The sequence below is a fragment of the Zootermopsis nevadensis genome, unplaced genomic scaffold, assembly GCF_977971745.1.
Source record: "Zootermopsis nevadensis isolate Lab colony 2312 unplaced genomic scaffold, Znev_1.0 Znev_ptg000028l, whole genome shotgun sequence".
NCBI lineage: Eukaryota > Metazoa > Arthropoda > Insecta > Blattodea > Termopsidae > Zootermopsis > Zootermopsis nevadensis.
The window spans coordinates 7,450,219-7,462,547 of NW_028259160.1; the positions used below are offsets into that span (position 1 = coordinate 7,450,219).

A 12,329-nucleotide genomic window follows, 5' to 3' on the forward strand; every position below is an offset into this window, starting at 1 on the left:
GAAATTCTGAATTGTATTTATTATTCATTAGCTCTGTGGTCCATACAATTAATTCAATAATTTTGTCATTTTTCCCACACTGGTTGAAATAATCATTTTAAGAAACCACAATGATTTCTTGTATTCTCATGCGATATGAGAGCTCATAAGATGGACTGTGGAATTATGTGCTAACAAAGTAAAAATATACACAATAAATAAGAAAGCAACATTATGACTATGTTTTAATAAATGAAGTAATTAATTGTGGATAATATTTTGACCCAAATGAATGTGTCAATCACACTCTCTCACACACAACAAAAGCAGCAACAAAAGTTTGTAATTATGAGCAACACTTTCATAATGTAGTTGTAATGTTCCAAAAAGGGACAAGTTCAAAAGTGGAACCTTGAAGCAAAGTAATTACATATAATAAACAAATAATTCTCACATCACTGATTACATTTCTGCAGAACACAAAATAATTCACATCACTGTTTAAATGTATATTGTTCAGTATCAGAACCAGTAGTTACTGCCCATCCATAATCTGAACTAGAACATACTTTTCACAAATGTTTACATTATTTTACATATCACAATGTAAAAAATAGAAATTATATTTTCTAATATAATTTATGACAAGCATTTCTTTATCCCCTTTATTGAACTATAAGTTAATGTTGTACAGTTTTAACAATCCCAGCATAAGATGGAGGTGAGTGGTAAGCAACATGTTCTGAATCTAAAACCTTTTGTTTGTATGCATATTTTATATTCCAACATGCTCCGGCCACTTTACCCTGTGAAAGTCTGCTGGTACTCATTGATTGGGAAGGAGTATGAGTGTGTACCAGAGTTGGTCAGGATATGCTGATGATTTTCCTATCCTTCCTGGAATTGAACTCCAGTTACTGAGACAACAGTCTCTTTACTGACTGGCTTGCCTATAAATGCTAAATTAGTCACTGAGCTACAGCCTATCATACATGAGCATTAAGCTAATGTTTAGAAAGACATCCTGAAGTAAAGTTATTTTAAGTAACTTGCTGGACCATTAGTATCTGGCTTGAATGGAACTGTCCATCCTTTTGTTGAAATCTGCTTATACTACAGTATAAAGTGTATGGCAAGAGGACTTGGAAGATACCATACATATGTTCAATTCCCTTTGTTCTAACCATGAACAAGTGACAGAGCAAAAGAAGGCAAATAATTCAATAGGAATGTAAATCACGGTCTTTTGGGTTGATAACAGATAGACTAGTATAGGTGGTTACAGCACTATTATAGAGCCATCCAAGATCTATGTACTGCCATCAAGAGAAAGTATCTGGACATGCTAATGAAAGGCATCATTGTGTTTCACAACAATACCCATCCACACGTGGCTTGCACTATCTAGGACATGCCACACTCCATGCAATGGACTATCCCCCCATACAGACCAGACCTGTCACTGTCACATGAAGATGATGGTCTACTGGGATGTTGCACCATGTAGTCTTGTAGAAACTGACCAACATTTCAGGGGTGCTTACTGCCTCTATCACCAGGGTGAAGATAAAGACAGTAAGCACCTCTGAAATGTCATTCAATTTCTATGAGATTATATGGCACAAAATCCTGAAAGACTGTCATCTTCATACTCATGGCCATGACAACCTGAAATCTCCTTTACACATGTCTGGCCTACCTCAACACCTATGGAGACTATTCTTTATATATTCTTTGCCCAAAAAAATCCCTGAACAGATTCCATTTGAAAGAGCCTCATATAAACTGAGAGAACAGTTGCCTGCATTGTGCCATGACAAAAATTAACCTTTGCACCTGTCAGTACATACAAAGGAAGGCAGAAACAATCCTTTGTGGTTTTAATGGCATGTTGCTATATGAACAGTTACTCTGCCCCCCCCCCCCCCTTTTCCTGTTCAAATGCAAGTGACAACACTTGACTAATAACAAAGCTTAGCTTTAAAGTTTTACTGCTGTTCCTCCACTTTGATACCTCTTTCATGTTACTGTATTGGCTCACTTGGAATCACTGTTCCTTTCTGATATTTTTGCAGAGAGACTAGAATGACTGCTCTTATTTTAGAACAGGGATTAATATTATAGCTACACTGTATGTGTATATGCTTGGTATAAAGCAGTGTAGACAACACACAAAAGTATGTGCCCGAGTTGACACTAGAAGGGTTAACAAGTCAGAATTAATTACTGATATACAGTACTCAGTCAATATATTAAATGGCCATCTAACATGGAGAAATTTACTCTTTAAATACTAACGTTTATTTTTAAATCTTGTTTCACAGTTGACTAAAAGGCACGACAAGGAAGTAGTATCAAACATACCAGATGAAAAGTAACACGTGTCTAACAGGACAACTACGTAAAATACAAACATGATTGTCAAAATATTGGACTATGACACAGACAAGTAACAAAATGAGCACCAAACTACAAAGAGTACACACTGAAAAATTTAATGAGAAACAGTAAAACATGTTTGAAAAACAACCTGGATTAAATGGAAAAATGATTTTACTGGAAAATACTACTGGCCTTATAAATATTATTTTCTGTTCATATAACTCTGTTCTGTGCTTCCTGGAATTTATCTATGAAGGAACATTCCTGTCATAAATGGACAACAGTTAAGCCTGACTATTGGCAATATATGCAAAATGCTTATTATCTACTAAATACACAAACAAGAGATAAAAAAAAGAGAAGAAAACTGAAAGTTGAAAATGATTAGTAATAACAGTGTAGTGTGTGTGGCACTAATATGACTTATCTGAATCATAAATACATGGGCTATGTACAGAGTGATATTTTCTATTTGAAAGCACCTGTGTTACTGTCTGAAAAATAAATAATGTTCAGGTTCCCTGTATTTATGTTATAAGTAGGTTTTACTCTATTAAGACAATTTTTGTAGTTTACTTGTGAGGAAAAACAAGAAACCAAGATGAATATAAAATATGTTGCAGTACAAATAAGGAAGAACTATACACTGGGTTTGGTTTAAGGTGTTCTGGGCAGTTGTGCCATGTAGTTTTCTGGATGTATACAAATGTTTTAAAGGAACATACTGCCTCCTTGCCACAATGTTGGTGTATAACCAGACAACTATATTGGCCTTCAATGAAGGAGAAAACTAAACTCACACAACTGTGAAAACTTCTAATACTTCAACATAACATCAGGCTAAGTTAAGACATAGCAAATATCCAGGATGCACTCAGAACCATAGAAATTCAAGGAATATCATTATTATTTTCTTTCTATGACATTCTAAAAAACTGTCAACCCTGAGAAAATTAATTTTGTTTGTCCTTTTGCTCTTCATGTCAATTCTGAAAATACAATATTTTTCCTGCTACAATTAGAAAATCTTATGAAAAGGACTCGGGTAACAAATGTCAGTGCACAAAAATTGTAGCAGTGGAAGTGCCAAGTATGTAACCACCTAAGTTTCATTTTTAATTTGTACAATATATATGAAGATATTTCCCAGTAGTGACAATAACCTGCCTAATCCATGTACAGCTAGTACATTACATAAGAAATTTATGATAATTTTGTGAAAATAATTAATTTTAATGGAAAAGGTACAGAAATACAAATGCTTTTAACAATTCAAGTTCAATACTGATATTTTAAATTACTTGTGAGCATGAGGATTTACTAAAATTTTGTTACCATATCTTTAATCCTCAATAAGAATGACACAGAAAATATTAATAAAGTGTTCAAAGAGATTGAGTTTTTATTTTCCTGTCACAGAACTGCAATTATATGTTTGTTTCTTGGTTTAGTTAGCTCTTTAAAGTCCAATGGCAACTACGTGTACCAACTGCTTTAATAATCAGTAACTCTGCATTTTGCCCACACAGTGTATTTTGGGTTTCATGTGATCCTCATAGCAAACAGAAATTATTTCCTTAAATAGCATTAACCACCTGATCTTTGTAATAGTGAAGTGTTGTTTTCTTTGAGGTAAGGACTAAGTATTTTATTATTTAGACAAGCATTGGCTTCAAAGAGTTAACAACAATGTAATATTTTATACAGGTTATACACCATCAAATGAGAAAACTACTGGCCATGATGCTCTCCAATCATAACAGTAAAGTCTGTAACCTGACAGAGCATCTTTCTGTTGCTTTAATATTCCAAAATAAATTTATACTTCCACCAGCATTCACATCTTTTTAAAATTATACATTATAACAAACCACATTCATTTCAGTGTATACTTGACTTTTAAAAGTAACTGAAGAGTGTAATATATAAACAGTGTAGTTCCAAAAATACAAAAAGGGAATTTCTTAGCAGTTTCACATAGCATGAAAAGGTAACTAATTTTAAGTAACATTAGAAGCTTTCCCAGAAAAATAAATGTGCTAAAATTATTTCAGCCTATGGTCTTATGCCATGTAATTCACTTTACTGGTATGTTGTTTTAATGGGTGGAAATGCATCTACATCACTGCTGTCTGTTCGTCAGTGTTACACTATGTCAGTGTTGAAGTTCATAATGATAGCTTTCATTCTTCTGAACATGTCTGTATTCCACATTCAATAATCAGCTGGTATTAAGTGTATGGTCTAATAAAATGCCAAATGATTTTGCATCTGGAATGTTGACACAAGTGGAAGGGTTAATATACACTTTCTGACATTTCTTGTATCTCCAGTTTGAACAGTTGAAGAAACTACAGTTTAAGCTTTAGTGATCACATTCCATCATTAATACAAACTTAAATATAGTTCATATTTCATTACTAGCTCTTCTTTTAAGTGCATCTCACTGTATGCCAAGAAGATCAAATTGATAATGTACCTGCTTTGTTTCACAGTTAAATCTGATTAAAAGTAAATCTCTCAACATTTCATTGATATGTAAATAAAATAAATGCCAAGATATTTACATTTCATATTTGAAATAAAACACACATCTAAACAGTGATTTAGATTTGAATCTAAAATAAAACATTGGTCAATTCATGATACAATAAAAAAATGTTATTTCATATGAATACTTTCTACATAATTTAAAATTGAGTACAATAAAATTTGGAAATGACATGAAAATTATTTGGAAAGACTATTCTAAAAATGTAAGTGTATTTTGATAATCATACTTCTGTCTGCTGTACAAAAGAAGACAGTGAATACAAATACCATAGATTATGAACAGTAGTGTATTACATTTGGCAACACCTGTTGATGCATAACAATACATATTTTAGTATGCTACAAATTTCCCCCTAAATAAATACTTAAGAAACATTTGATAACACCACCTTCTTTCCTTACATATGAAAATGGATGGGACAACGTGTATTGCCATCACAATGCTGACAAATTCATTTACAGCACATTTCATGCCTAAAGAAATATAATATAATTAGTTCACAATTGGTCAACTGCTAACAGCTGTATAATCTTCCTTAAAACTACCTTCTGATTATGAAAATAATTTTCACTGTTCTTCCTTTTCCAAACTATTGAAAACAAGCACAGGTGTCCATAAAAGACAAGACAATAAACAGTGTCAACAAGCTGGCAGACTAAAGAGCACAATCCTATTTATGATTAGGACAGATGAAAACTGTTCCTTTTATACCATTTTGTAATCAGTGGACTACTCACTGCTCCCACTCACATAACATTTGAAGTGCTAATGACAAGCTATTGACAGTCTGAGAATGGTTACTGGTTGACTAAAACCAATAAATCACCTTCAGTACAAAAGTGAATGTCAGGTCACTGAGTGAAGCAAAGAGCTCAGAACACAGTCAAGCAAACTTCTTAGCACTTCTAGCAAGTACAGTCACTTGGACAGCTGAGATACAGCTTGTTAAAAATTCAAAACTGTGATGGAACAAAACAACATACTCATGACAAACTTTTTGAGCATCACTTAATGAATCCTTCAGCATTGAAAGAAAATATATTACCCTTATATTGGGTGGAATGAGAAGGAATTTAAAAAGTGGTATCTAAAGAATTCTTTTGATACTTTTATTGCAGTGTCATAGTAAGACACCATAAAAAATTTGTACAGTGATAGTCAAAAGATTGTAAAAGTAACTTCCCCTTTCCTTAAAAATTATTCCTTCAGTGAAGTAAAACTACACGCTGGCACTGAACAACTACCTCAACAGCCTCTTCTGTTAATTTGGAGGTCAAGGGTCCAATCTTTGACGTTGTAAACCAATGTCTTCATCATCCAGAAAATGGCGAAAATTTGTCTGACATTCTGAACTAATCCAGTGTTGCACTAGAAGGGGCACTTCTGAATCCAACACTGCTTCTAGCTTTGCCCGCAAGGTATGTCGTAGGAGGGCTTTGGTTGCTTCCATGGACTGTAACATAAATGGTGCATGAGAAATATACACATAATTTTAGAATAAAGCTAATGTGAGGGATGAAAGAGGATAACATATCTTGAACTAATCACCGTAACATTACGTGAAAAGAAGAAACAATATGGTTCCTCATTATATAATGCTTTAAATTCTTCTGTTACTTCATGCATAATTGGCTGACATTTTCATTCAACACAACTTTAACAATAGCAGAATACTTCATTGTATGACATTAACTGGGAAAGAAAACTTAATAATTTAAATAAATGATGATAAGAATTTATAAAATAGTACAAGTAGTTCATGATTCCTTATGACAGTACAAATTTTGACAGGAATTAAGGTTAAGGTAATTTTAAAATGGTTGACGAAGAAACAGACAATTTTATGTAAATGAGAATGTGGCTTAGGATATGAGCCAATGGTAGGCATTTGAGATGATGATGATGATTATGAACATCTGAGTTAAGTAACAGGAAATTTATACACAAGCAGAAAAACTATGAACTGCTCAAGGAATACACTGTACCATATTTTACACTCCTTAATTGGAAAAGATATTTTATCTTACTTTCTTGATAGAACAGGCTTGTGTGTGTCACCCCTCACAAAGCTTTAAATAAATTAAAATTTGCATTAAACTTGGTATAAAATTTATCTTATAGGAGGACACACAACTTCACATCTTTTAAATTTTCCGAAATCAATAATAATCACATGGTAGGTGCATGAACTTGTAAGGTGGGAGCAAAACTAGCACCACCTCAGTGTTAAGATCCTGAAATTACATATGGTCAGAGACCTCCAACTTTTATAGGAATAGTTTATGGACTGTAAAACAACATGGCAGCTATGTGACAATCCTGATGTAGCCTTAAGTTTGATAGTGACAACTAAAGAATCTAGAGCCAAGGATATGACATGTGGTATGAAGGTATATTGCAAACATACTTAGAAATTATAAATCAAAAACTCTTTATAAGTCAACAATTATAAATGATGACAGTGTCAAACTTGAAGATTACATCTAACAAATTTAATGTCATCATAGTCAAGTAACAAGTTCATATTGAAAAGATGATGATGATAGTAATCTGAGATACACTGCAAATGCAAGCAATAACAAATATGGAATTGAGTATAGTTCAAACCTATGACCACCTACTCAGCTATCAGCAAAATTGTATTTTATTACTGCATTACCTATATATAACACCAAACACAATACATGTAGGAGTGGAAGCCTGTCTAATAGGAAAGATTCTCACACAACTTCCTTTTACACATTTTAACCAGAATAAAGGTACCACATTTTAAAAAGATGCCGATTCCAGTGAAATAGCATTATAACTATAAACAACATCAATGGTTAAGTTGTTTAAAAGTGAATGTTTTTTATGTATGTACAATTAATACATACCAGAATGCTACAACCCAAGTTTCAGAGTTCTGCATGAAACTCTTAGTTTCCTTTCACATTTCAAAGAAATGTTAATTATAATTGATACAGATAAGTGTAGGAAGTGCAAGTCCATGGGTGGGGTAAGGCATTTCAGTCAGTACGTGAAGCCCCTAGCATAAGCATGTGGATACAAGCTGCAGTTCTATCATGGCTATTTCTACTAACAGCTGTGCTGCAACCATCACAGCAGATCTTCAGTATGAACAGGAAGTCAGATCTGGTGGACATTGTCTACCCTCCTCAGGTACGAACAATACGCTGAACACTGAGGTGCAGAGGCTGTCACTCCTGTTTTAGGTCACTGGTTCATATTTCTGCCTGAGAAGCCAGTTATCCTGAGGTTTCTCTGAGCCCCTCCAGACCCTTGGTACTTACTGCGTAAGGTGCAACAACTTAGAGGGATATGAGGATAACAGGTGGTCAAAGAGGGGTGCAAAGCATCCTGTACCAAAACCAGTTTTGTCTAAAAAAAACTAGATTCTTTATACACAATGGCAATTTATTGCTGACTGTCCATAAAATAATGCTTGTCAGCTAAGAGTTGTGCATATACATGAAAAAGAAGCACATGAGAATTCACATAGTTGGACTTTGCCCATATGCTCATTTATATTTTATGTGTTATTGTCATCATCAATATTTTTCCTTGGTTTTAATGGAATAGACCCTTTGGCCTGTTTCACTTAAGAATTCATCCTAAAAAATTAATTCTTAGACAAATGATAGGACTCCCTGGATGAGGGAATTAATCAACCTCAAGGCTTCCTCTTCTTAAATTTTCAAAAAGGATTTTAGATAAGACAAGGCTGAGATGACAAAGATTAAGAACCACTGCTTCAGGCAATGATGGCTTTCTTCACAGTCCATTGCAACTCACCATTTTAATCATCTGCCACTTCCAGTTTGGTCCTATATAAATTCTATGGTCCACATAGTGTAATAAAAAAAAAAACACAGCATTCACTGGAAAAATCTTACATATGTCTCAGTTTCAGAGAAGGCACTTCATTAATAACTAATTAATTGAAGCTCACTGCTTTATCATTCTTAATCAAGACACAAGTTGTCCTATTAGGAGCAAGGCTTCCTCTATCTTTATTTAAGGTCAAGGTCAAGACATTTCAATGAACAGAAACAACAGAAAAGGGGTGTCCAAATCATACAGCAGTCATCACCATATTCATTTCAGTATCAGTCAGTCAATTTCTGGAATAATACCTTAAACCACATCTTGCATATTCATCCTGGAACTTGGAAACAATAATCAGTAATAAGAACGATATTAATGAAAAAGTAAGAATCAGATTAAATTGAGAACCACATCCAGTCACTCATTTCATAACCTTTTATATTCTTGTACCCAATAATAACACATACAGAATCAGAACTTTAATCTTTATATTGCATTCTATGGATAATGTCATTTACTGTCAATAATTGTTGTAACTAAAAACAATAATATGTATTCAGGACACTACTCTGGGAAGTGATCCATCAGATTTGCTGGGGATACTTTGATTTCAACATAAGGGATGAAGTAAAGAAAATGAACTCTATATTGTATGGATGTGAAATTTGGTCTCTCACATTGAGATAAGATTGTGGGAGCTTGTTAGCAGAGTGCTGAGGAGAATATTTTGACTCCAAGAAAGAGAATGGCAAAAGTGCAAAATAAGGGCTTGCATAACTTGCTCTTTTCATCAAATATTATTCAGCTGATAAAATCAAGGACAAAATGGGCATGATATCTCTTGACCACTGGAAAAACAACTTACCAAGAACTTTGTTCCACAGATATACTCATATTTAGTTACCTTCATTTTTAACTAACCGGTTAATCACAAACATCAAGATCCTTAAATATTAATGGTATAAATTCATCAATATGCTTCTTGCATTCATCACATTCAAACAGTTCACACAAAACAGGCACAATCTTAATTTTTACCTTTGCTGACAACACCAACAGATTGATTTGTTTTACAACTTTACGTGCAATTTCCTTTACCAAATTCTATCAAAGCCTATTCAGTTAGCAAATGCCATGAATGAGAGGTTCTGCTTCATACTTGGGAGAACATATCCAAACCTCAGCCAACAGGATGGAAAATCTGAGGTTTCCAACTTCCTTGAGGCAAACACTAGAATACCTCAAAATAGACCATTACCATTTTCTTTTCCATCCTCTGCAGTTCATTATTTATAAATCATCCTACTAGTCAATGTTATATAACATAGGCAGCTGGAAACATTTCAAATAAACAAAGAATCAACGAATTCGGTCACAAAATAATACAATAGTGTTGGGAGCACTATTCGTAAAAATGCCTTTTAATTCTGGGTTTATGAGACATGGGTCTCTCTGATTCAAAGTACATAATAATAAAGATTCCTATGTCATGGTTTTCAGGCTCATAGTGAAAGAGGATTAGCAGTGTGCAAATCTAACGCTGTATGCAGTGTTCTGTATCGGCGCTTCTGGTTCCGTATGCGAATAGAGAGAGTGTGTCGCTGCCCCCACAGATCTGAGTGTCCTATGGAATGGAGCAGCAAACGGGATAATTACACAATGACCCTCAACAACCGTTCACAACTCAAAGTAAATTATTGCTATAGTATAGTATCGTTGTAGTAATAATGTGTTATGCAAAAATGTAAATACCATAAAAAACAAGCAGTTTTGGGAAGAATTTATTAACTTACTTTCCTTAGAATGTTTTAGTCATGAATAGCAAGGCATATAAATTAATGACCATAGAACTATGTAACTGATGTCTGGGAAAATGTCTACTATCATTGATCCCTTCTGCATGTTACCACAAAGTTTTGCTGTCAACAAGTTTGCAGTTCTTAACACATAAATATTCCACACAACATCTGAAGGTATGTTTCTGACATATTACCATAAAGAATTTTATATGCATAGCTGAAGTGAATGGTTCATCAGTTATCACCGTCAAATCAGAGTCTAAATATAGTTTTCATATGTACCCCACTCTGCTCTTTTAAAATTTACTCTTCTCAAAAAGTTAGAAATACCCATAGGAAATTCAAAAGTACAAAGATGGAATATTGTCTAGTGAACATGAAAATCCATCAGTTGGTTTAAAAGTTAATAATCTTTCCTTACATATTAAAGGAGGCTAAAACATAGAATGCCAAATAAGTTGGTTTAGAAGCAAACACAGACAAACAAAGTGTATGTTCATATCTTATCACCAGAATATAGGACAAAATTGCAATATTAGAACTGCTGATAAATCCTTTGGAAATGGAGCAAAGGTCAAGTACTTGGGAACGACAGCAACAAACTGAAATCATACTGATTACCAATCTGTTTCTAAATACTTAAAATCAATTTTACCTGTTTTTACAAGGGTGTGAAATGATTGTTCCCCCTATCAGAACAGGATTTTTGAGAACAATGTGCTGAGGATGTAACAGTGACAAACATGAGAGCTTCCCAAGTTGTACTCTTTATACAATATTGTTTAGTATAAAGTTAAGCTGTCCCACAACACACCACAGAGAAAAATGGGGGAGTGGGGTGCAGAGGTATATGTCCTATTCGTTCTTAACATTATATGTGGTTGTGTGATCACTGTCATGCCCCAGCCATACTTTACCCTTGGGAAAAAGACCCCAAGTACCCACTGGTCACAGATAGAAGAGAAATCCTTTGCTCTAGAGTGATTTGAAACAAGAATAAAGGCGAAGAAAATGTACATCATTTGGAAAGAAAAACAAATGCATATAAAATTTCTAACAGATATCAAGGAAAGGGACTATTTGGGAGACCAGACCCAGACAGATGGGCTGATAATATCAAGATGAATCTTAATGTAAGTTTTAACAATATAAAACAGATTAATCTTGTAGGTGATTCAACATTCTGAGGAATATATCCTCCATTTTCATGTTTGAAATTACTCAAACTTGGCCATGGGGTGGTTATACAGAAGGTAGCCAATGGGAAATGGAGAAAACAGGAGTGGCCCTGAAAGAGAAAATCTCAAAAAAAGTTCTTTATGAAGTACGAGTGGAAGATGGCCATGATGAAGTGCAAGCCTTGTCCTTTCATAAATTCTTCTTTCATTCCTTCAGTGTGTGAATGAGAGGCTTTCACAACCTGCTCAGGGATAAACCACCCTTCCATGTTTATAATACTGGCATAAAGCTCAATCTCTATTGCTTCCTTAATATCTGGTCCATGTGTTGATTCTTTTGTCCAGGATACTACGGCCTGTAACTGGTCACAATGGCCAAGGTTTATGCTGTGTTTGGCTACTGCCAATCCATATTCTGGCTTGATTCATTCCTACCTTTAAGATGGAGGTAGTAAGTTCCTCAAATACTGGTAACAACCTACAAGACTATATAACATAACCCAGAAGGTCATAATCCAAATTTCCACCAATATGAAAACCTGAAACCACATGTGGATTCAACTGGTTTGGGTCTGTGTCCAAACACAAGCTTTAGTACTACTGATGTCA

At 34.2% G+C, this 12,329-nt stretch overlaps 2 protein-coding genes across 5 annotated transcripts in view; one reads left to right on the plus strand and one right to left on the minus strand.

Annotated features, from left to right (window-relative positions):
- Window positions 1–12,329, minus strand: part of HIPP1 (HP1 and insulator partner protein 1) — a 25,508-nt gene continuing 13,179 nt past the window's right edge. For all 4 annotated transcript variants that reach the window (XM_022082071.2, XM_022082070.2, XM_022082072.2 and 1 more), the window contains exon 7: window positions 1–6,368. In XM_022082071.2, the coding sequence (XP_021937763.1) occupies window positions 6,189–6,368 (180 nt within the window). In that variant the 3' untranslated portion in view covers window positions 1–6,188. The remainder of the gene's footprint in view (window positions 6,369–12,329) is intronic.
- Window positions 7,893–12,329, plus strand: part of LOC110838670 (U-scoloptoxin(11)-Sm5a) — a 6,200-nt gene continuing 1,763 nt past the window's right edge. Inside the window, exons 1-2 of the mRNA XM_022082074.2 lie at window positions 7,893–8,077; window positions 10,244–10,432. Of these exons, the coding sequence (XP_021937766.1) occupies window positions 7,955–8,077; window positions 10,244–10,432 (312 nt within the window). The 5' untranslated portion in view covers window positions 7,893–7,954. The remainder of the gene's footprint in view (window positions 8,078–10,243; window positions 10,433–12,329) is intronic.